The sequence below is a fragment of the Pithys albifrons genome, chromosome 13, assembly GCF_047495875.1.
Source record: "Pithys albifrons albifrons isolate INPA30051 chromosome 13, PitAlb_v1, whole genome shotgun sequence".
Classification (NCBI taxonomy): Eukaryota; Metazoa; Chordata; class Aves; order Passeriformes; family Thamnophilidae; genus Pithys; species Pithys albifrons.
In genome coordinates, this window is record NC_092470.1 from 19089081 (window position 1) to 19114182 (window position 25102).

The 25102-nt window shown below is 48.2% G+C and overlaps 2 protein-coding genes and 1 long non-coding RNA gene across 8 annotated transcripts in view; 2 read left to right on the forward strand and 1 right to left on the reverse strand.

The window, feature by feature from the left end:
* On the forward strand, positions 1–7822 carry LOC139678162 (gonadotropin-releasing hormone II receptor-like). 4 transcript variants are annotated; one of them, XM_071568783.1, is made up of 5 exons: positions 1–176; positions 416–464; positions 1394–1903; positions 2431–2632; positions 2912–7822. In XM_071568783.1, exons 3-5 carry the CDS (start codon positions 1397–1399, stop codon positions 3316–3318), a joined length of 1116 nt encoding a protein of 371 aa, XP_071424884.1. In that variant the 5' UTR covers positions 1–176; positions 416–464; positions 1394–1396; the 3' UTR covers positions 3319–7822. The 4 variants fall into 4 exon arrangements, with proteins under 4 accessions (XP_071424884.1, XP_071424885.1, XP_071424882.1 ...); XM_071568784.1 differs by lacking the exon at positions 416–464 and having other exon boundaries at positions 95–176; positions 1391–1903; XM_071568781.1 differs by lacking the exon at positions 416–464 and having other exon boundaries at positions 96–176.
* A 792-nt stretch (positions 7823–8614) lies between these two features.
* Positions 8615–13970, reverse strand: PARP16 (poly(ADP-ribose) polymerase family member 16). Its single transcript, XM_071568729.1, has 6 exons — positions 13617–13970; positions 12665–12802; positions 11749–11955; positions 10469–10640; positions 9953–10094; positions 8615–9323 (listed from the first exon to the last, which is right to left on the reverse strand). Exons 1-6 carry the CDS (start codon positions 13821–13823, stop codon positions 9179–9181), a joined length of 1011 nt encoding a protein of 336 aa, XP_071424830.1. The 5' UTR covers positions 13824–13970; the 3' UTR covers positions 8615–9178.
* Positions 13917–25102, forward strand: part of LOC139678135 (uncharacterized) — a 31733-nt gene continuing 20547 nt past the window's right edge. For 2 of the 3 annotated variants that reach the window (XR_011698965.1, XR_011698963.1), the window contains exons 1-2: positions 13917–14035; positions 16288–16362. This is a non-coding gene — a long non-coding RNA (uncharacterized lncRNA). The remainder of the gene's footprint in view (positions 14036–16287; positions 16363–25102) is intronic. The other variant, XR_011698964.1, reaches the window with a different exon arrangement.

Consider the following 25102-nt stretch of genomic DNA (forward strand, 5'->3'; position numbering starts at 1 on the left):
CAGCAGCGTCGCTCCCGGCTCGGCCGCTGGCAAGGGGAGATTTTACTGCTTCAAGGTTTGTTGCAGGGATGTGATGCAAAGAAACACTGGAGCATCCTGACTCAGCACCGCAGCAGTGGGAGACCTGTGGGAAAGACGGAGCATCTTCTCCTGGCATCAGGGCATGCGTATGCCAGGTATGTTCCCATCAGCTGGGATAAATCCTGACCTGGACACGCGTTTCTCCTTATTTCTTCCAGACAGCCAAGAAGCAACTTGGTACTTTTTAACTGCTTTTTCTTTTTGCTGTTTGTTTGTTGGGTTGGTGTTTGGGGAGGAGGGGGGTGAAGGCAGTGAGGGAGAGGGGGCTTCGGGTGAGGGTGCTGGGGCTGGAGGAGACTGTTTGGTGCAAGGTGTTGGCATCTCCATCCTGCAGATCTGGGGAGACAGATTTGATCTCTGCTTCTCCTGTCATTTGTGCAAAGGTAGGGAATGCTTTATTTTAACAGGAAAGTGCTTGAAACAGTAAGAGATGTACTGTACCTGCAGCTGGGACTGTTAACAGCTCATGTGCCCAGGAGTTGGAAGTATTTGCCCTTGAAATGGGTCTGCTCAGGAAAAAGGGGGAGTTAAATCAAGCTTCAGGAACCACCATGCTGCTTATCACCCCACAGCCACCCTCCATATGGGGGTTTTCTACCTTCTCCTCCTCCTCCTGCTTTGCTCCCCCCCAGGGAAAGGGACAGAGGTGTTGAGCTGCTGCTGCCAGGGTCCTATGAGGGTCCAGGCTCCTAAATTCCACTGTGATCTCCCAGTAGTCACTGTCAGCCTCTGGACAATGTGGGATTCCCTCCTGGCCATCCTCAGGTGCTCCCACCCTTGGCCTCAGATCCGGCACTGGAGGTGGACCATTAAGGTTTAACACATTAATGGAAAGGGCTGTAGGGTTTCTAAAAAGCCAAGTCCTGCTTGCAAACCCCCTTTCGAAGGACGAGTCCTTGAACCGAGCACGACTGCCCCAATACAGGCTCAGCCAGCTCTGGTATGACCCATTCCCAGCAGGATGCTGGCAGGCAGCAATTGGTCCCATGGTCCTGGCCACCACTCCTGCTTCCCAGCTGCTCAACCGCCTTGCAAGGAGCTAAAAATATATGTCTGTGTGAACAGTCACTATAACTACAGCAGGGGTTAGCCAGGGAGGGCAGCTGGGCCGTGTCACCGCGACTGGGGGACACGATGGCCCGGCACAATGGGCAACACAGAGGGGACAGGACAGGATGGGGCGGGACTGATAGGCTGGTGCTGGTGCTTGCAGTGCAGATCCCCCCATGTCCCCATTTCTCCTTACACTGAAGCCACAGCACCCTGCACAGCCCCTAAGAAGGGGTTCACTTTGCCACTTGTGTCTCAGCAGGGGATGAGTGAGGAGCAGCTCCGTGCCTCCCCCCACGGCCCCACTGTGTGGCAGGACGCCAATGTCTCAGCCTCTGGCTACCCCCAGTTCTGGGTCGAGCCGCGGTTCACACAGGCGGCGAAGGTCCGTGTGATCATCACAGCCATCTTCTTCCTGCTGGCGGTGGGCAGCAACGCGGCGGTGCTCGGCAGCCTGCTGAGGAAGAGGAGGAAATCCCACGTGCAGCCGCTGATCCTCAGCCTGGCGCTGGCCGACCTGCTGGTGACGGTGACGGTGATGCCGCTGGATGCGGCGTGGAATGTGACGGTGCAGTGGTACGGAGGGGACATCTCCTGCAAGGTCCTCAACTTCCTCAAGCTGTTTGCCATGTACGCGGCTGCCCTGGTGCTGGTGGTCATCAGCCTGGACCGGCACGCGGCCGTGCTCCGTCCCTTCTCCCGCGCTCACCGCCGCAATGGGACACTGCTCCGTGCCGCCTGGGCTGGCAGTGTGCTCCTGGCTTTGCCCCAGGTAGGGCTTGGTGCCCTCCCCACGGATCTGCCCAGGCTGGGGTGGTTTTGGAGAAGGTATTCCCAACCAGTCTGTCCCAATCCATGGGCTTCACCACCACCGGATTGGCTCTGCTGAGGGAAGAGGTGCGATTGTGTGTTGGGTGGTCAGGGCTGCTTTGCACCTTCCTCACGGCACCTGTTCAGGGTGTTTGTCTGAGGGCTTGGGAAAAATGGTGTGCACTATTTTTTATTCCTCATGTACGTGATTGTCTTCTGCTAAAATGCATCACTAATGAACATATTGGAGCAGACTAAGATGAAACCGAGCTGTCCCTGACCAAAATAACATTCCTTACAGTAAGAAATGGGATTTCTTGGCTGTCAGATCTCACTCATCCTGACCAAGCCATGACTTAGGTGCTCAGAGCTCCTCTCCCAGCCTGACAACAGCAGGGAGTTGCTCTCCATGCACAGCCAGCAGCATCTCCAGGACACAGTGCCCTGTTCCAAATCCTCTCTGAGTTATTCTTTGGTTCTCCATTTCAGCTTTTCCTCTTCCACCTGCACACAATCCCAGGAGGGAACTTCACCCAGTGTGTTACTCATGGGAGCTTCCGAGCACACTGGGAGGAAACTGTCTACAATATGTTCACCTTCACCACCCTCTACATCACCCCCCTGAGCGTCATGGTCGTTTGCTACATCCGGATCCTTTGGGAGATCAGTAGGCAGCTAAAGATCAACAAAGGTAAGCAGGGCCCAGCCCTTTATTGTCCACCATGACTCCTTGACTGAACCTGCTCCAGCCTGGAGTTGTTGGATCTGTCCCATCACCCTTTGAAGGATAAACCAACTAAGGGGTTTTATACAAACAAATTGACCCCATTCCTTTCTGTCTTCTGCTGCCTGAGGGCGATGGGCCAGACCATGAGGTGGTCTCCCTTTTCTGACAGAAGCAGGATCACAGATGGTTATGTTCCCCTGGTTTTCCCCCATCTCCAACTATCCTTTTGACTCTCCCTGGCAGGTTTGACAAGAAATCAAAACGAACACATCTCCAAGGCACGCATGAAGACTCTCAAGATGACCGTAGTGATTGTTGCCACCTTCATCATCTGCTGGACCCCTTACTACCTCCTGGGCCTGTGGTACTGGTTCCAGCCAGCCATGATCCAGAAGATGCCTGAGTATGTCAACCACAGCTTCTTCCTCTTTGGCTTGCTGCACACCTGCACAGACCCTGTCATTTATGGGCTGTACACCCCCTCCTTTCGGGAGGACGTGCAGTTGTGTCTCAGGGGCATCGAAACAGCCATCACCAGGCACAAGAGACACAAACCCATCTCAGCCTCAGAGAAGAATGTCAAGGATGGTGCTGTAAATGGTGGTGTGGCATCAGGGGGCTCCAACGGGACAACAGTCAGCGCAGTCTGATGAAGAGATGTACCCACAATGAGATGGGAGGCACAGCTTTGGGATCATTCTGGAGACTGTCCTACGGAGGTTTGCCACCCAGCTGTGGTGGGTAAGGGTCTCTGGCCAGAAACTGGAAATGTATCTCCTGCCTGTACTCAGGGTGAAGAACATTTGGGGGTGTTTATAGTCATTCTGCCATAATCTGGCAGCCCTGTGATGACTAGAAAAACATTCTTGTACACGACGCATGCTCCATCACTGATTCTGGGGTCAAGCTTCTGTACCCTTCCAGCACCCACCCCTGGCAGGAGACTTGCCATGTCCTTCATGGTCCAGGGCCATGTCTGTGGGGTGACTGGTCTTGAAGTGCCCTTTGCACCTGCACCCAGGTGTGGAGCTGCATGGATGGTGTCACTGAGGCTGCAAAGGTGCAATCACAGGCTTTTACTCTGTTTACTCTACCCATTGCAGGAAAAGCTCTCTGGAAATCTCATATCTCCTGGCTCAGAGCCTACCTGGTTCTTCCACAGCTGTGACAAGCCCTGGGAAAGATTTGAATATCTGAGGACTAACTAATGAAAGCTCATTAGTTGTGTGGGGATGTATTGGCTGGGGCAAGAGTGGTACAAAGAAGCACAGTGGGATAGGATGGGATGGGGTTTCTTCTCCTTTTTGGAGGTAGCCAGAAGGGAAAACAGTCCCTGCTCCATGTTCTGGTGTGCAGGGGGTGGTACAAACACATCCTTACACAGCAGTTCAGGACACAGAACTGACCAGCAGGGAGGGTGTTTGGGGTCATCAGAGAGTGAGAACCAGATGTGACACTGCCCAGTCCCTCTGGACCTCTCTGTCCCCCCCTCCCAATGCACAGGACTGCTGGCAGGCTGCAGACCACGTGCTGGACACATTGGCTTTGCCCTAAGAGCTTGACCCAACACCAACCCCTTGGCTCTGCCCCAACCAGGGCAGGTGCAGACACCCCACAGGTGATGGCAAAGGTGTCCCAACAGGGAAGGTGATGAGAAACAGTGGGTAGGTGGAGGGACCCATCAGCACCTCTTAGTGCCAGGTGAGGGCTGGCAGTATTTGGCTTTCCTGAGAGGGCAAAGGAGGCTTCTGGAGGGGTCAGCTGGTTTGTTTGCTTTTACCACTGTGCCAAAGGTTGCTTGAGAAGGTGGAGGTCTCTTCTCTGATATGGGTTGAAGAGATGGGCTTATTCAACTGTGTTGCCCTTTCCAGGTAATTAGAAATAGTGGATTATTTCTTTTTTCATTCTCTGATGATTGTTATTAAATGTGTTTTTTCCTTTTGAAGAGAAATTTAGTTTTGAGCCAGGTGGGTTGTTGTTTTTTTTAGTTTTGTGAAGCTTTGGGCAGCTCAGGAGCTCTGGACTTGGCAGGAAGTGCTTCCTTGGCTATTTTTGTGGCCACCACAGCTTTGAACGAGCATCTGGTCTTTATCAGGATGAAAGAGCTTTGTTTTAAAAACAACTCTTGGCTTGCTGTGGCTGCATGTGTAGGGAGCTGGGAGATGTCTCCACCCAAGCTCTTCAGGTACTGAGGGGGCTTTTTCTCGACCCTGTCTCTAAGAGGGGATGGTTCCCCATCAGTCAGAAAGGATCTGTACTGGTCTCCCAGTGCCACAGCTACCAAATTATTAAGACTAGAGGGGTGGGAAGCAATCCTTGCAGGCTGGCTGAGGCTGGGCAGTGAGGATATGGGAAGCCAGAGTGCTCAGGGTGAGCTACAGTCCAGTGTCCAGCACTTGCCTTTCCCCATGCTGACTATCATTTATGCTAAACATGTTGCCCAAGGAGAAAAAAAAATCAATTAGAACTGCAGAAGCCCAGACCAACTGGTGGGGATTAGTGTGAGCCATTTAGGAAGCATCCAAACTTCAAAGAGATGCATAATCACAGTTTGGCTTTCCTGGGCTTGTCCTGCTCAAGGTTAATTACAAAATGCAGGGTTGGCTGATGCCAGGCTGGCAAAGAAGGGCCTCTTGTAAGGTGATGGCTGGCAGCAGAAGGAGTTAATTTATTCACCAGCACTCCTCTGGTCTCTGTGTTTATATTGCTGCTGATGGGAGGCAGAACTTGAAGGTGTGTTGATTTTCTGGAAAGCCTCCAATAAGCAGGAAAGTGTCTTTCATCTACTGAAAACTTTGTTCATCCACTTCATGCTGAGTGGGAGTGAGCAGGTCCAGCATTGCTCATGCACTTAAGACCACATGTCTTCTCTTGCCCAGCAGCAGGAGAGCTGGGAGATCTCTGAGGAGCAAGAAGCACTTTTTCCCTCCTGTGAGGGATCCTCCACCTTTGCACCCCATGGGTACAGTGAGAGGGCTGAGGCAGGTTTGGCTTTAGGTGGACTCGATGATCTTGGAATTATTTAGGTGGGAAAAGACCTCTGTGAGGGGTAGGAAAATAGGAATGCTGGCAGGCATGCAGTCCTTGGTCCTTAGGGGAAGCATGGCACATCCCTTGGGATGCTTGCAGGTACTCCAGTGCTGTTCCTTTTGCCTGCTTCTTTGATACCTTCCCTCCTGTTGCTGGTGCACCAAGTGACATTTTGTGAAGCCTGGAGTGTGGGCAAAGTGCCCAAAGTGGCAGCTTTCATGAGAGAAGGAAAATGTCACTGGAGGAGTGTGCTGCCAAGCCATGTGCTCACTGCACGTGGGAAGGGGGAGATGCAGCACCTCTCTGGGATTGCTGGGATCCACCTGGGTTTGGGTCCTGTCAGAGGTGCATCAAAGTCCAGGCCTGGTTTGAGTATTCCTCTGTTTCTGAGTCTGCTCTTCTTAAATTTGCTCATACTTTAGAGAGCACAAAGTTTTTGCATCACTTAGTAGGAGCATGAATCCTGGGGCCTCGCTTCTCTCCACCCTAGGGGTGCTCCTGCTTTCTTTGGAGGTTCCCTCTCCTCCACATTGCCCCAGATCCCTGTTCCCCAACAGCACCTTCCCTTCTCTCCATCTGACTCCTGAGATCTTCATATACATATATATATATATAGTGAAAAAACCCTTATATTTATATTCATGTATATATTATCTATTTCCCCTTATGTGAGGGAAATTCTTCCCCTTCCATAAAACTTTCTTGTCCCCACCAGAAAGCACCAGCTGCCACGCTCCTCCCTGCAGTCCCAGCAGGATCAGATTGATCTGATTCAGTAACAGTTCCTTAATATTCACCACAGTAATGCAACAAACACATCAATAAGCACAGGTAGCTCTCAATTTTACAACTCCTCGCCCTCTCCGTGGGCTGCCTGCTTCAGACACAGCAGCCCTTTGTACCAGAGGAAATTCTGATTCATTCCCTGGTAGTGTTTTTATAGCACTGTGCATGTTCAAAGAGCCACGCAAGTGGCTTAAGAGGCTAACACAAACCTTGGGTTAATTCATAATACTGTTAGTTACTCAGCACAATACCCGCATTAATCCAGCTGACTGCACCTCGCCACGTTGGGAAACACATGCTGAAATCAGCAGGGAGCACAGAAAACAAGCGTGGGAGTAGGATATTAAGTATTTTGCCAGCCTGCTAGGTAGAATGTGAGCACCTTAAATGTATTTAAAATGCTTCCCCATTGCCTTGTTCTGCAGCTGTGGAGCTGGAGCACCGAGGAGGCTGTGCCAGCATCCCTATGGGCCTGAGAGCGTGGGGACACAGGGCTGAGCCCTCCAAGGGACACTCCAGACACTCCATCAGGACTCAGTCCCTACCTGCAGTCACCTGTTTTCAGTGGGGGGTCTATTCAAGCTGATAAAAGCAGAAAAAGCTGTATTTTTTTCTTTTAATACTTGCTATTTCCTTGCAGAGCTGGACTGTGCGTGCTGCCATGAGCTCTCTCTGGAGACATAGCCTGGAGCTACTATTACTCTTTTTGCTTACTCTCAGAAACTTTCCTATGCAAAGAAACCCTAAGAAAAGAGCTTCAGCTCCCTGCTGTGTTCCTTTCATCTGGCTCAGGAGCTCCCAGGTTTGTGCCTTTCCCTGCAGTGCCAGCACACAGAGCCATCCCACAACCTGCATCTTTTCCAGGGAGCCCCAAATAGATCATCTGTTCCCAAAATGGGTGGTTTTTTTCAGACATACAAGGCTTTTAGCAACCCAATACCCTTTAGACAGCATCAAATACCTGTAGGTTTTCTGGCTGGCACATTAGCTCCCCTAAACTTGCCTATTTATATGGCACAACATTTAATGTAACATGCTGAGGTGGACCAAAAATGGGCACCTATTCCCAGGACCCACATGTCTCAAACCTCAAGTTTCTGCATTGAAGTATCAAGGAGTAAACCACTATAAAGTAGTTGAATCTGTTGCACAATAAATTATTGAGTTTATGTATATTTTAATTGCAGATCACTGCTATAATTAGCATGGACACTTCTTGGGCTGAGGCACCACAACGTGCTTTGACACTGAGCATTATTAACGGGCTGTAAAAGGCAATGGGGAATTGGATTATAATGTTCTTGTTTTGCAAGTTGTATGGTGAATAAATAAATTTGTTCTGGCAGCAAAATTAACTGGGATAAATGTGTCTAGCTCCAGCCCCCAAGAAGAGGGGTTGCTGGAAATCAACTTGTTCTCAGCCTTGAGTTAAGAAAACCTGATTACCAGGACGTTATTTCTGGCAATTAGGTACCAGAATGATGGCAGAAGAAGAGATTTTCTTTGAAATATTTAATGAGTAAGGGAGTAATCACAGACTCATTTTCTGGAAATATGTGATGATTTTTTATTTTTTGCTGCTGTGGTTCACTGTGCAATGAAAACCTGTGTTTATCAAATTACTGAAGGCTGGGCTGCAAGATAGAACCATGGCACATACAAGGCTTTTCTCTGCCTACAATCCCTGGGGCTTCATGGGGTTATCCCAGCACAGTCCCTCACCAGAGGACAGTTCTTTGCTCCTTTCTCTGCTTCAGGTAGTTGTAGGTTGTTTTGTAACCACAGCAAACACAAACGACTTGGAGAGGAGGGGGAAGGTGCTGCCCTTTGCATGTTGTACAAGTGATTTGTGCCCTCTAACAAATCCCCAGTTTGGTGAGAAGAATCCTTATTCAGTATTGATGTTGAAAGGGCTGAGTCTGTCTGATCTGCACACTAAGTAAGGACAAGACAGATCATGGCTGAGAGCACAAGCCTTGTAGATGTTTGTGCTGGTTCTGTCCGGGATTGAGAGACTTTTCCTCATAGCATGTAGGGACAATGGTTTGGATTTGTGCTTAGCTGCCAGCCAGGATTAAAACACAACAATGTTCTACAGAGGAGAAAAAAACATATTAGAAACCATTTAACTTCTTCCATTTTGGCAGTTGATTTATTTCTTGTTGTTTTTTTCTTACAATCATTATGCTCAAATATAAAAATTCCTGGCCAAAGTTAGTTTTAAAAGTTTCAAAGTGATCCCATCTGCATGGATATATGCTAAACACTACATACAGTTTCTGAAAACATACTGATAAGACTCCTAACAGATTGCTTTGCCTGAATACAGAAAATTTCTCCTTTCCAACTTGTGCAAACATACCCCAGCTTGACAGAAAATAAGTTACACCTGAGTGCTTCCACACTGTTTTCATTAATCTTAAATACCTTTATTTCCCATGGACCCTTTAACAATTGGTTCATGCTAAGCTGCACCACTGTGATCCTTTTCAGCTGTACTGGGCATCCTCCCGAATCACAGGAACACAGAAATAACAATAAATGAAGAGATGCCACGAGGATTAATACATTGGTGACAGAACTGGAAAGCTCCAGGCACCTTAATTTCCAGAGCTCTGGAAGAAATGCAGTGCATTGCAGATCAGCTATTCTTAAGGCACGAGGTGAAGGTAACAGTTTATTATCTTGGGTGACTCATCTCTCAGAGTCAAACATTCTGTGCCAGTAGTAGGTGAAGGTTGGCGAGTTGCTGGCCCCAATCACAATCAACAACAGCAGGTACAGCATCATCATTATGGCAAAACGGTGGGTGTAGAACCAGGAAGATTGACTGGAAGGCCTGAAAAGGGAAAAGTGCATGAATTCTGTCAGAGATGCACAGGTACCTCGGCAAAGAGTATCTGAGGTTTCTTTATTTTAAATGGTTAAGTGAATGCAATAAAAACAGGAAGTTGTTCCACAATCCTTGTAACTAACAAAGCCTGATTTTCATCACATCCCTTTTCCCTAAGTCTCTGTGCACAATCCTGTCCTTTCTCCCCATGTTCACACCTTTCCCTGCGGTTTGGAGCAGCAGCTGCCTGGCCTTCAGGCATGTGTTGAGTAGCTGAGTGAGTGCTGCCACTTAGGATAGACAAGAGCAGAATTAAAACTGCCCCAGTTTTGAGAGCTGCACTCACCAGACTTCCATTCTTGGTCTCCTGCCACAAACAGATTATTAGAGCTCTCAAAGATACTAAGTGCTTACAGGTCTGGTGAAAAAGGAAATTTAGCTAAGCCTGGGAGTGTCAAAGAGCAAGACAGAGTCAAGGTGGTGGTGTAACACTTATTTCCATAGGAAACAGGCTGAAAACAAATTCTGGCAGTGCAGTATATCTTTCTTGCTTGTTTTCTGTTGTTTTTCAACAGTAAGACGTGTTTATTTGGATGTTAAAGCACACTCATCACTCTAGACAGCTGAACTCTTACCTCCTGTGCTGTTTCTGTGAATACACGAGCAAGTATTTAACTCGTAAGAGCTGGTTGTTTATGACAACAAAGTACTTCTGTGGTACATCCCCCCCTTCACTGTTCTTCACTCTTGCTCTTTTTCGGTCTATTTCTTCTGAATCTGAATTGGAAAGAGAAGAGGGTTTTGAGGAAGCAGAAAATAAAAAAAATACACAGAACTTCAAGCAACTATAAAAAAGCAAACAACCGACACACACATACACACCCATCAGAAGAATGGGAATGAGATAACCAAAGATCTAGTCTTGGTATTCCCCTGAATCCCTCAGCATCCAAGAATAGACTGAGAAGTTTGCTTGAGGCTATACCACTCCTAGTCATCCTTGGTATGGATGACATTATGGCCCAGACCAGGGTGGCAAGGAGGTGGGTCTCCCACCCAGTGCTCAAGGACCTGCTAATATTAACAGGGGAAGGAAAACAACATGAAGAACAGATGTAGCTACTACACTGTTATTGCTGGAATAGGCTCACCTTTCTTTTTCACCTGGCACTTCACATCTGGGTGGTCAATGATCTCACAAACAGCCACACAGCTGAGGACAGAGCCCAGCATGCTGCGCTGCCAGCCCAGACCATGAGGGCTGTACAGCAGAGCCAGGCTCAGGTCACTGGTCAGGTAGGTGCCTTCACCAAACAGGGATGTCTGAAAGAGACCACAAATCTGTCCTGAAGTCCTCCAGAGCAAACCTCAAACAACACACAAGAGTTCTTTGCCTTCAGACTGGCAGTTCTGCTTCTGAAGGTGGGTTATGAAAGGCTTTTCTGACCCATGCTGGGCCTGGTCCATGCACTGTTTTTGTCCTGGCACAACTTCCCCGGGGTGGGACTGTCACCCTCTCCCATCCCTCAAATTCTCTGCCTGGCACAGCCCTTGGTGTGGACAGATTCATGCCTTCCCGGATTTGGATTGCATTTGCCAGCAAAAGTATTTTACATCAACATGACTGCCCTGCTGTTAAAAGGCACTTCATTGATTTATTGAGATTGTCATCATTCAAATAATCCAACCTGCCCAAACAAGGCAAGGCTTTACTTGGATTAAATCCATGTTTTACTAGAAAAGGGGGAAGTACTTTTCAATTATGAATGCCTTTTAAATAAAAATGTTTTAATAACTTGGAATCAGAGGATTTGCCACACTGGCTAAAATTATTAATCCAGTAAGTCCATTGTATCTGGTAAGCCATTACTCATCGAGAATGTGGGGGAAAAACATAGTCCAGGTTGACTGGAAGGTCAAGCAGGTGCTGTGTCAAAGCTGCCTTACAGCTGACACAAAAAGCCAGGAGTTCCAACTGCCTTTCCACTGAAATCTGAAGAGGTGCAAATCCTATGGGATGCCTCCCTAAACCAGGCCATTTAAAGAAGGCTCCACCTGTGAGCAGCACCTAAAACTTTGCTGATCTGAACACGAAGCCAGGCAGAAAGAATCTCTACATTGCCTGGGCCACTGCCTTCCCCCTCCTCTGTGGACAGGCACTTTCCAGCTGCAGGCTGCCAGACAGGCCAGAATTTTCAGAGGAATTGCACTTCCTTACAAAGAAGCAGAGGACAGCCATAATCTGTCACGCTGAAGAAAAGGGTTTCATGCCACTTCCAGTTTTTACCCTCAGGCTGCACTAGAAAATCCACAAAGGCCTGCACTGAAGTGCAAACAGCAGTACAAGATCCCCAGCACATTTCATACCCCTGAAGGAATCTGGGCCTATTTTTAAAAGGTTAGAAGGTGGTGTCAATGGCAGCAGCCTCACCCTGTTCAAGTGGCAGTGCAGGCCGTTGTGCAGGATGGAATGGAAGTTCTCCAGGCGGCTCCCATGGAAGGCATAGATGAGGTTCTGCTCTCCCCTGGTCTCAGCAAACTTGGTGTTCATTTGGTCGCAATACACGACCTCAAAGAGATAGTCTGGAGCAGGAACAGCAGCCCCAGATATCCCTGTGAGCTCCTGGATCTTCTTGTACTGAGAAACAGGAAGGAATACCAGTGTTGGTTCATGGGGTCAGATTACTCACTGGAGTTCTGCTTCCTGCCCCTTCACATTGCTTTATCTGTCCTGATCAAGCTTTTCTGAGTTAGAATTCAACACTGTCACAATTCAGAGGGAGTAAGTAAAAATTCCAACACTTTCTTGCTATCAAAGTTAAATCCGAATTCTTTCCAGAAAAAAACAACCAACCAACCACCCTGAATTGTGATTATGAATTAATTGATGATGTAAGGACAGATCTACTATGACAATATATTCATCAGCTGATCTTGGAAGAGGAAAAAAAAGTGAAAACAGAAATTGTTTTTATCTTGCTGCTAATCTCTAGAACTATTTTGGTGCCTGTTACAGAAGTACCTGAGTGGCACTGAACCTTTCCATTTTGGGGCAGTAGGCAGAAGACAGAGCTGTCTTTCTCAGTGACAAGCAGAACCCAACTCCATGGCACCAACCGGGCTATTGTGGTCTGGAACGTTCATGTACTGCCCATCATCACCTACTGACAGTCATAACTATTTCTTCCAACCAGTGCTCCTGAAAATTTTATTTGCAAACAAAATAACCACCTCTATATATAGGGAAAAAACGGATGTGTTGAACTGTCAAGCTGTCACAATTAACAACCTAATTCTGGCAGGAGGAAATACTCTCTGAAGTGCAAGCTTCAGAATTCAAAACTTACCTCCTGTTTCTTAGTACTTTGTATCATGAAGACCTTAGATGACAGAATCCAACTAAACAGATCCCAGATCCTTTTTTCTGTGTTTAGAACAGACTCCAGGAGTTCTTTCAGGCTTGGTAGCGCATTGGTATCTGCAAGCTAACAACAGAGGCATTTAGCACAAGCTCCTTCTTCCACTGTGATTAAACAGGGACCTCTAGTGAAAACAAAACAATATTTCACCCCAACAAACTGAAAAACAGGTTCTGTTCAGAGATACAAACATTTGTATCCAGTTTGTGCGAAGGTCTGTCAATTGCTAGGAAAGCAAATAGGAGGGACAGTATAAATATTTATATTTACCCACAGTATCTGTGGGGTGTGCACAGGAACAACCAAACACTCCTGAGGCAAAACAAGCTGTCACAGGGCAGGATGTGCAGTGGGACTGACATGGGGTGCTCAGGCCATGTAATATGCAAACTCTTTGATATTAATTTGAATTTCACGTAGGGGCAATCTCTTCTAATACTTCACAGAATCCCAGAAACACTAAAGCTGGAAAAGATGTCTAAGATTGTCAAGACCAAACACTACCCAGCACTGCCAAGGCCACAACTAAACCTAAACCATGTCCGCAGGTGCCACCTGTGCAAGATTTTTTAACAATTCCACAGACAGCCTGGCCTACTTCCCCAGGCAGCCTGTTCCAATGCTGGCCCACCGTTCCAGCGACGAAATTTTCCCTAAAATACGCAATTTAACACCCCCCCTGGGGCAGCTTGAGGCCACCTCCTCTCGTCCTGTCATTACCTGTTACCCATCGCTCGTTCCTTGGCGTCCCCACACCGGCCCTTCCACGCGCGGGTTTATCGGTCGGAATCCCAACACACTTCCCAGCCTGGAGTCCCTGACTAGACAGCCCCTTTCCCCGCTCCATCCGCGCCCCTCCCGGGCCGCCCCCGGCGCTCACCAGCCCCTCGAAGTCCTTGTAGTCGCCGCTGGCGTAGCGGGCCGGGAAGGGCCTCAGCGCCGAGTCCCGCTTGTAGCTCTGCAGCGCGGCGGCGAACAGGCTGCACCGCAGGTCGGCGGCCAGTGGGTCCCGCCGCGCCACCTCGCCGGGGCCGGGGCCGGGGCCGGGGCCGCGGCCGGAGCCGGAGCCGGAGCCGGGCGGGGACATGCCCCGCGGGCAGCGCCCCTTCCGCCGCCGGGGCCGTTCGTTCCGCCCGCCCCGGCCGTTCCGTTCCGCCCGCCCCGCTTCGGTCCTGCTCCGCCCAGCTCCGTTCCGCCCGCCCCGGCGCTGCCGGTGCCCGCACGGCTCTGGGATGTGTCCGCTCCTTGGGAATGGGGACAGGGGCAGGTAGCTCCGGGGGAGTGGCGCCTTCGCTTCGGGTACTGACCGGAGAGGGTCCAGGGGGCAGTGGCGGTTTCCCCTCAAGGAGGAACTGAGACAGGGGTACAGGGCACAATGAAGCCTTACTGAGACAGGGGGTACGGGGACAATGGCACCTTCCCCTCAGGGAGAGACTGAGACGGGTACAGGGAACAATGGCGGCTTCCCCTCAGGGGAAGACAGAGAGGGGTACAGGGGGCAATGGCACCTTCCCCTCAGGACAGACAGGGAGAGGGGCACAGAGAGAACAGAGGGCAATAGCGCCTTCCCCTCAGGCAGAGACCAGGAGAGGAGTACAGGGGGGAAATGGCGCCTTCCCCTCAGGCAGAGACGTGAGGAGGAGCACAGGGAGGGCACAGGAGCATCTTCCTCTCAGGCAGAGACCCGGAGAGGGGTGCGGAATGGGGAATGGCGCCTTCCCCTCAGGTAAAGGTCTGAAGGGGATACCAGCAGGGAATGGTGCCTTCCCCTCAGGCAGAGACTGAAGGTGCTGTGGGGAAATGGCGCCGTGCCCTCAGGTGTTGATCAGGACAGGGGCACGGGGCAATGGCACCTTTGCCTCACGGAGAGCCTGGGAGAGAGGCACAGTGAGAAAATTGCACCTTCAGCTCAGGTATTGACCAGTAGAGAGGTATAGATGGAAATGGCACCTTGCCCTCAGGAATTGATCAATAGATGGTACTGACGGCAATGGCACCTTCCCCTCAGGAAATCTGTGAGGGAGGTGCAGTGGGAAAATGGTGCTTTCCCTCAGGTGGAGACCTGGAGAAGGGCCCTGGGGTGACATCTGCCTGTTCCCTCAGGTAAAGACCATGAAAGGGGACAGGGAAAATGGCATCTTCCTCTCAGGTAGAGACCAGGAGTGGAGTTTGGGAGCAATAAATAGTCTTCCCCTCAGGTGGAGACTGGGAGGGTTTGGAGGTGTAATGGTGCCTTCCCCTTAGGTAGGAGAGAGGTAAAGGGGGCAATTGCATCTTCCTCTCAGAGAGAGATTAGTTATGGGTCAGAGGGAAAAATATCACCTTCCCCTCCAGTATAGACCAGGAGAGGCCCATGGGGCAGGGAGGACACAGAGGGGCAGCCCAGCTCTCAGTGTCTGTGACAGCAGCACGTCAGGACTCCAGGGCAGAAGACAGTGGGGGAACAGTGGCAGTGCATGGGGTGTGAGTCCCACCATGACCGTGTGCCCCATGCCCTGCATGGCGTCAGGGGGCTCCAGGCTGGGGCATGTTCAGGAAAGATATTGAGGTGCTGGAGCAGGTCCAGAGAAGAGCAACGAGGCTGGAGAAGGGACTGAAGCACAAGAGCTGTGGGGAGAGGCTGAGGGAGCTGTGGGTGTTTAGCCTGGAGAAGAGGAGGCTCAGAGGTGACCTCAGCACTGTCTGGAACTGCCTGAAGGGAAGTTCTGGCCAGGTGGGGGTTGGTCTCTTCTCCCAGGCACTCAGCAACAGGACAAGGGGGCACAATGGGCTCAAATTCTGCCAGGGGAAATTTAGGTTGGAGATCAGAAAAAAAACTTCTTTCCAGAGAGAGCAATCAGGCATTGGAATGGCCTGCCCAGAGAGGGGGTGGATTCCCCATCCCTGGAGGTTTTTAAACTGAACTTGGCCGTGGCACTGAGTGCCATGATCTGGTAAAGGGACTGGAGTTGGACCAAGGGTTGGACTTGATGATCTCAGAGGTCTTTTCTAACCCAGTTGATTCTATGATTCTATGATGGCAGATTCAGGCTCACAGCTTGGTCATTGCATTCATGTGGAACTGCAATGCAGATCAGCCAGACAGGTCATCCAGGGAAGCTGCTGTTTGTGTCAAATTGGCTTTATAGAGCTCTAATTTTAACAGACTTACTTATGTCAAAAACATGTAGATGTCATTACTCTTCAACAGTTCCTTTTATCATCTAAACTTGCAGTCTTGAGAATGAGTCCAGGTTTGTTTGACTCATCTCTGCAAGCTGGCGTTGCAGGATTAAGGGAGAGGAATTTACTTTTCAGTTGAACCTCTTGCCAGAGGTTTCACCAGGTGGCATTCACTGTGTTGCCTGAGGTCGGGGCTCAGTGTTCCTCCCTGGAATTCTGGTGCAGTGCTAGTGCTGTGAAGCATCTCCCCATTTCCAAAATATCTTGGAAATCACCACGATCAGGGTGGAGGTCCCCTCAACCCAAACACTGTTGGTCTCCTGAGTACAACTTTGGAAATACATAAATATTGGATGTCTTCTAACACCTTTCTTGGTTTCTTCATTCAGGAGGAATATTGCACATATCCATGGAGCAACTGATGCAGGCACCAGACTATTCCAGATACTCATAAAAACATTAAGGTCAGTTGTGGATACTGGGCTCTCATCTCACAGCTCCAGAGATTGCTGGAGGTGCAATTTGCAGCCTTCCCCACAGTAAACAGGAACACCAGCTGTTACATCCTGTCTGGTATCAAAGCAAACAAATTGTGAACTTCATTCAATTGCAGAGTTCCTGTTTTTAACTCACCCACTCAAATGGCTGGGGAGTATAAGGAGGTTTCCAAATTCCAGATAGAACCAGATAGACCATAGGCTGGGCACAGCAACATTAAAGTGTAAATTATTTCACAATGGTGTATATAAATCAAATTGAGTTATAGGTTTATTTACTTGCTTTTTGCCAGTTTATCAGAAAAGCATCTTTCAATAACAGCTGCATGAACAAGGCTGCAATGGGAAACCATCAGTTCTAGAACAGCACAAATACTTGCTTGGGTCTGACATCTAATGGCAACATGCAGACAAAATTATTTTAAAAGTATCTTTGGTTTAGGTTACCCAATTTACTAGATGTCTGTATATATTTTTATCTTTAAAACATCATCCAGCCTGTGAGGTCTGTGCTATTTTCCCCTTACTTGCTCCAGAGGGTCTCCCTCATGCCAGGAGCATGGATGGGTGACTTAAGAAGAGGTTTAGCACCACACAAAGCATTTTCTCAGAAGTTATGGAAATTACCCAGACTTGAAATGCAGCTGGAGCAATACCTTTCCATATTTCTATATCCTTGAGAGGATGTATTTTACTTTATCTGATGTGGTGCCTTATTCTGCTGTAAATATCTGCTATCTCTGACAGGCTGTTAGCGACATCATTCAGTGATCCAGCTCAGGACATGTTTATTATCTCCCATGATATTAAATTGTTCTGTGTGATCCTTTTGAAAAATCAGTCCTTGGCTGCCTAATTGGCTGATTTCATTCACTAATAAATCATTAGATGTAATAATTTTTGGTGCTTGCTTAAGAAGATTAGAAAATGGTAGAGATGTCTCTTTCAGTGCGTTTGGATGGAATTTTACATTGTTATTTTTAGCTCTTTAACTGCTACAGTTCCAGTGGCCTCATTTAAGATACTACTGGTTGTGATAGAGGAGAGAGGAGGAGTAGTGCTGATATCCCTGGGAGAGGGAAAGACACTCCTGTTCAGGAATTTCTGCACGCTGTATCTTTCACCTCCCGGCATGCCCAGGGCTGTTGTGTTGGGACAGAGCGTGGTGTGGAGGGCAGGACACACATGGCACTGCCAGCTGGGGCTCTGCTGGGGGGCACATCCTGGCATGTGATTAGGGAGTGGGGACAGGCAACAGTTCCAGAGGAGAAGGTGGAAGAGAAAGACAGCATGGTGAAATGGGAATGGAGAGCTGGAGGGAAAAGGGTTTCCTTGGAACCACATCAGTTCTGGGGATGCTGGGCTTACTGTGCCACCACTTCTTATTTTATTCTAAGAGTGCAATGAAGACATTTTATGGCCTTGTCCTGGCATAAAGAAATTAACCCAAAATAGATCCAAACCATCACTGGCATCGTAATAGTTAATGGAGATTGTGAGAGCATTGATCCAAAACTGATGCCTACCTTTGGGATTCCAAATGGATGGTGCTTCCATTACAGCAAGCTCAGCTGCGTTCCGCAATGACAGATATTGATGAGATAACAAGTTTGCTGTATTGATGCTGCCCGAGAGTGCTGTCTGCTCAAACTCATCTAAACCCTGCTTTACAAAGCTGCCCCTAAGGTAGAGATGAAGCACTGAAAGCTTTTGGGGCTGGTTTTAGGGGAGCTGCACTTTTGTGTGCTGTTGATGCTAAACATCAACCCCCATAGACTCGAGCCTGCAAAATGTGTGAGGATAAGCCAGGATAAAGTCATTGTTCCTTTGGAGGGGAAGCACAATTCCCTCTGATGTTACTGACAGGAGGTAAGATTTTCCAGCCTATGCCCTGCAGGAGCCCCAAACCCAGAGGATTGCTGCTCACCCCTCTCCAACAGCTCCAGGAGGCACCATGTTGGCAAGGCTTTGGAGTCAGGAGAAATATGGAACAGCTGCTGGCTTAGCTTTGGTGTTGTGGCTTTTTAATTAAGTGTTGCAAGTGTGTGCTGTGGGCTGGAAGCTGAAATTCAAAATAATCTTTCCAGTCCTCTTAAAAACAACCTGCTGAGCAACCCCTTTGCAGTATGTTGTGCACCTCAGTAGTGACTGCATCCCCCATCCCACATCCCACATCCCAAGCTTTCTCCCACACCTTTGCACCCCTGCTTGGAGGGTTTCTTCCTTTTGCTACTGCAGGCAGGCAAGACTGGCTGGGGCACTGGCAAGGAGCTCTTTTTTGCTTTTTTGAGAAGTGCCCTTCAAATGTATTTCCAATTTCCCATTTTATTTTCGTAGATAGAAAAGCTCTCCTTGGTGATTTGCTGTGATTCAGTGCAAAGATGGTTTTGTAAAAGATACTGAAAGGGTCGTTGGCAGTGCAGGAGTTTGAATGACGTGGCTTTACGGCTTCTTATGAAATTGAAGATCTGATTATTAAACATAGACCATAATAAAAATAGTTTCTGGTGTTGGCGGATGCATTTCAGCAGAGAAATGTGGCTTAAATGTCTTCATTTAATTCCAGTGTGTTTAAAATTGATCTCATGGACCGGAAAGGAGGGTTTTTTTCCCCTTAACTAGGGTCTGTGAAGGAAATTAATACAGGGAAGGGAAAATAGAAATACAATACCACACTCAATGAAACAAATGCTTATGACTGAGGGCTTCGTTCCTTGCTAGCACCACTGGAACAGCCAGCTGTATAAGGTATGTTTTATTATGGAATTAACCTTGACCTGGGGTTCAAAGAGAAAGGTTAGTTTGAAATAAATCAGTACTATGGTCAGGTCACTTCAAAGAGTCTAAAGCTGAGCTTGAAGATTACATGCTGTTTATGTGTATCCAGTTGGAATAGAACATATGGTAAAGATAATAGAAGTAAACTATTTATCTCTTCCCCTCGTCCCCCCTTAGGATTTAACGCCTTTTTGTCCTTTGCATAGATCTGCTGCAGGGGATGGTTTTGTCCTGGGATGTTTATTGAAAACAGAAATGTGGAATAAAACAGCCATCTTAAGTCAGCTGGGTAAAATAGTCTTGCCTTTAACGTTTTTCCAGCTGCTCAGATTAAAGTAAACTGTTTTGGAAATAGTCATGAATATGATGAATCATATTTCTCTGTCACTCATCTCAGTGAATTCTGGCAGCCATAGGAAAATCCAAACAAAATGTGCTCAGCTCTAAATTACTGTAGTTCTGATCTAAAAGCAGGAACACATTTAATTGTTATGTGTGAGTTACATGGATTTAAGAGCTTTCCAAGTGCCAGATAATCTTTGCAAAACCCCAGCAAAATGGGCACAAGTATCCCAGCAGCCAAGGGGAATGGAAACTGAGGGTGGGTAAGCAACTTACCCAAAAGGTAAATCTGTATTCACAATCTGTAGCAAAACTCAGATTAGTCCTCATGGCTACTTTAGATTCCAACTCTTTTTGAGGGAGAGGACCAGAATCTCACCTGGAATTTCCTGAATGCCAGTCTGTTGCTTTAACCTGTACCTTTGGTCCATGTGCCCTTATTCTTTTGCTCCCTGTGCTGTAAGGGAGATACCAGGACTTGAAAGGCAGTCCACCAGTCATTTGAGTCCATGTTCAGCTCTGTGTAGGTCACTGTGTAGGGGGAATAAAAGAACTTTTCACTTCTTCTAGACACATTGGATGGGGCTTGGAGCAACTTGGTCTAGGTGAAGGTATTCCTCTCCATGGCAGGAGGGTGGAACAAGATGATTGTTAAGGTCCCTTCCAAGCCAAACCTTTCTAGGATTGGATGAAAGACAAAGCAGATGCAGTGAGGAGCTGACAGTTGTCTCAGATGCAGAGAATTGCTGTAGTGTGTGATGTGCAGGGCTGACACTGGAGTTTTGCAGGGCTTGCAGGCAAGCAGTGGGAAGAGCCGGGCTGGGGGATGCTGGGAAGCAGAGGGGATTCTCTGCTGAAATTCAAACCAGCTGCTGAGCTGAGCCATGGTCACTCTGTAATAGCTTTTCTCCACAGATTGTTTTTTCCCTAATGTGATACATGCAGTGTGCAGATAGTAGCATGTTTTAAGATTTACAACTGCCTGATTTCCCCCATTAATAGGGAAATCTGATAATTATCCATTTTAAAGCGATTGCTGAACAATAGGAAGGAGCATGCTTGTTAAAAGTAAACATAAAAGCGAGCTGGATCTATCTTGGGGTGCTGAGCCTTTGATAGATTTTCTCCTTACAGCAGTCTTTGATCTGGCACACCAGAAAATAAACTCAGTGGGAGACTGGATATGGGATATAGAGCAGTTCACGTCGAGGTCACGGGCTCCAATGCAGGGTGGGTCAGGAGAGATCCTTGGGGTCGGCTTTGGAGGGAGCTGGGAATGGCAGCACCCCGAGGGCTCTGCTGCACCTGCCTGGTGGCACAGGGAGAGTGGACACCCCTGCAGCAGGGAGGGACCGACTGCTTCTGTCCTGCTTCCCAGGGGAGAGCTTTGCAGCTTTTTCAAGGAGAGGAATGATACAGGGGATACCCAGGGCAGGGGCTGCATCAGGATTCAGCTCTCGGGAATGCTCTTGCTGGAGGAAGCTCGAGTGTTCTGCATGAGACATGTTCAGGTCCTCCCCAGCTCTGTGCTGCAATCTTTGTGTTCTCCATCTTCTGTTAATTATCAGTTAATCTAAATGAAAGAGAAGTCTGTAAAGTAGTCCTGTAGGTCCTGTAGGAAGAGACCTGTGGATGTGCAGGAGTTGTCCCAGAGGCAGCAACATCTCCTGGCAAATAAAGGGCTGTTACCTCAGAAATGTTTGAGCCCTGTGTCTCTTCACCTTTGGAAGGCTGATTTCAAAGGAAAAGTTGTGCAGTTTTGTTTGAGAAGGGGCTGGATGCGAACAATTCTATGCAGGAAAAACACAGCACAGGTAGCAGGTTACAAATACACAGATACAATGGACTAGTGTAAGGTTTTCTGGCTGTGAAATCTGAATTTCTGTCTGTGAACCTTGATCTAAGCTGAGAAGGAACATGGAAGAGAAACAGATTAATCATCAGAACTGAAATCTCAGGGTTTCTCACTGGTGGGGAAGCCATTTAAATTTCTTTCTGATGGTTATAGAGCAGAAAAAGGATTTTGGTGCACTTCAGCTGTGTTAGATCTGGGAAGCTTGTTCTGTTTTACCTTGTGCAAGAGACAGTTGCCAAGATTTATCTTTGCAGGGTGTTTTGCAGGAAGGGAAACAGAAGTGAGAAAGGTCTGGAATTTCATGTAGCTCTGTCCAGAATCATGTTATCTGAAATAACTGGTTATCTGAAGTTTGGCCAAACCTCACTCTGCACGAGTCTCCACACCACACTAGAGCTGAGGGGATAAAGAGCGAGACCCAGACTGTCTGCAGGGGAACTCCAGACCAAAGCTGGTCCAACTCCAGCACTGTGTGAACAGTGAGTAGGAATCTGCCTGGTGATCCCACTGCTGCTGGGCTCCAAATACCCAACCCAGGGCACAGCAAGGCCTGTCCACACCCTCACTCCATCCTTGAGCTTTGGTGATTCTCAGCTCTGTGGCATTAGAGAGGATAAAGCAGCCCTTAAAGGCAAGTTTTGCCTGGAGAGGTCCAGCCTTCCCCTGTGCCTGAGCATCCCGTCTGCTGCATTGCTCTTTTTCACTCCCAAAGATCCCTCTTCAGCGAGGAAACAGCCAGTGGAGGGTTTGGCATGGGTGGTATGCTTTGTACCTGGTTTAGCTCTCCCGGGTAGGGGATGTGCCCTGTACTGGTTTCCAGTTGCCGGCTGGTGGCAGCAGTGGATCTGCAGAGAGGCAGCTCTGCCTCCTCACCTGCCTCTGCCCTTCGCTGCTCTGACCACATTACCCCAAATACTGCAATTTCAGGTTCTAAGGCAGCTTCCTGCTGCCCTGCCATGAACCAGCCATTGTCTCTGATAAGTCAGTCATACACAGGAGAGTGATTGGCGTGGTGTGGAAATAATCCTGCTACTTTGGAGGGGAAAAACTGCTGGAAACTTTCCTTGTCTGCACACCCACCTGCTGATGTGTCCCCTCATGCACAGCAGAACTGATGAATCATCTCCAAATATAAATGTCAGGCACTGAGTTGTTCCTCTTCTGAAGACAGGACTGATATTTCAGATGGGACAATTCCCCCTCCCTTGGAGAGACCGTGGGGTTTGCCTGCCTGTTATCCCGCTTTCCCTGGGGTGTGTCAGTGCGTGGCATTACACTGAAAGGAAAAGATTACCCGCTTGCCTTCTTGAACACAAACAATGATTTTAGGGGAAGAAAGAGGACAATACCCTATTGTTACGCTGTTCCCTACCTCGGCCTCACACTGAAATATTTAAGGTCCCCCATGAATAATGCAGCCTCAGCCCCAAGCCTGTTTTGCACTTCACACTAACCGGGCCCATAAAACACCCGGATTGCTCCCGGCATACATTATGCTGTATAGAACATCTCCCACCGAGCAAAGCTTTGTCTTCCCTGCCACAAAGGCTGTTGGGATTTTTTCCCTGTCTCCAAGAGAGATAACGAGCATGAGAGCTCCTGCTTTAAAATATTAGTGGGAACAAGTCACCTGTGGGTTTTTACCTGGTGCTAACCAGCTTTGCCCACACCGCATCTCCCGCTTACGCTTATCCCGTGTCATTCCCTTTTTATCCAGCTGCTGTGCCTTCCAGCAGGAGAGCGATACAGCACTTAATCTATGGAAAAATATGTCATATTCAGCTGACAGGCAGGAGACAAACTGATACATTAGGCATCAGGATTGCTCCATAACCCAAAATAGGAATTATTTCTTTCTCTTGACTAGGAATGCTGTACCTAAAATGCAGCGAGGAGCAGGAGCAGCACTTTGTAATGGCTTGAGGCTCATACACACCCTGTCACACGAAGCATGTCCCTTCCCAGGCACTTTTAAAGTTCAAGAGAGATTTTTGTAGCATTTTAATGATGCTGCTATTGAGAACAGGATCCCTTTGGTGTTGGGTTTAGTTGCTCCCAGCCACACTGTGCAAAGCTCTCCCCTCCTCCAAGGAAAAATGAGGCAAGAGGGAAAAAAATGTGTGGCCCCCCAGCTCCTTCCCATGAAGATACTTTTACACTCACCCTAAACTACAAAGGTGAGGCTCTTGATGAATTTTGGGTTAAAAGGAGCAATGTGCCTCCCTGGACATCTGGTCTGTCGTCAGTAATGACATTAGGAGCTGTCACATAGGAATTGCCATCTGTGATCCGGTTGGAGGCCTTTCAAAGGGAAGGAAATGGGAGGGTGGAGATCAGGGAATGGTTTGCTGCAGGGAAGAGTGACTTGGAAGCCCCAGAGGTGCATGTACCCTTCCTTCAGCTCTGTAATCCACTCCATTCCTCTGTCAGCTCAAGGACAAAGGTAGAAAAATCTTGGGAAGCCTTTGCTGAAGGGAGGAGATGAAGCAGGGAAGGTAGGATTGTCTGCTAGGTGGTTTAAAAAAGGGCCATACTGAGTGCAAAGGTTCATTTAGAGGTTTTCCAGCTGCTTTCTTGCATCATCTGGATAACACTACCTTCTCTGTCTCTCCCAAACTTATCCTGTTTGGAAAGATGAGCATCTCTGGAAACCCACCTACTGCCACAGCAGTAACAATAAACCCCCAGGGACACAGTGAGGCTGCTTTCTGCATATTGTGTTTATCTCTTTATTATTTAGCTATGAACTTTCCCCACAGATACCTAAGGTTAGTCTGATCACCAGCCCATCAGCTGTTTATTTAAAGAGGCAAGCCCTCATCTTGTATTTTGGCCATCAATCCCCATTAGTTTCCCTGTATGGTTGATTGAATAGTCCATTGCCTGTACTAATAAGCACCCATTAGTTGTCCCAAAGAGCTTTAGTTTTATTAGAAACAATTCATTTCAGCCTAGGCCAGATTAAGTGCTTTTAGCTGGATTGTTTTGATTGCATTACTTGGAAGGTGGCATAGGAGCACCTGGAAGGTTAAAGAGGTGCTGCTTTTGCTGCAGAAACTCAGATGATACAGCTGTGAGCAAGGTGAGGGTTTGCTGCAGTGGCACACAAAATGCATTTAAATCTGCAGAAGTGGCTCTTTGGTTTGCCCCATTTGGGTCAGTCTAGAAAGAATCTCCAGGGATTTGAAGCAAATGTTCCCATCACCTGTCTGGTTTTGGGCTTTGGAATGCCAGTGGGTCTCCAGACTTGCCATTAGCATTTCTCTTCCCTTTTCATTTTCATTCTCCATCTTCATTCTTCACGCCACCAGCCCAGAAATTTCCCTTTTTGCAGTGTTTTGGGCTGCAGTAAGCTGGTTACAAGCAATTTGGCTCGCTGCTCTACAGGAAAGAAGTGTGGAAGGCAGGAGGAACTGCTGCAAATCGCTGTTCAGCTGCTCTTCATCACTCCAGCTCTGGCTTCCATCTACCCGACAGCCCTGCTAAAAGGATAATAATGCTTTAAAAATTAGAGTCAGCCGAACAACTACTTCATAAATTCATGGCCTTGCCCTGATCCTTTCCAGAAGTTTTTCTTTCAGATTGAGTCCACATCAGACCTTGGATTCCTTCCCTTTGGAAATGCTGCTGCTTTTCTTCTTTAGGAGTGCTCGCTGGGTCACCCAGCTATGCAAAGGGGGTTACCAATTATCTGTCATTACCTCAACAGAAACAAGCCTCATTTCAGGGTGA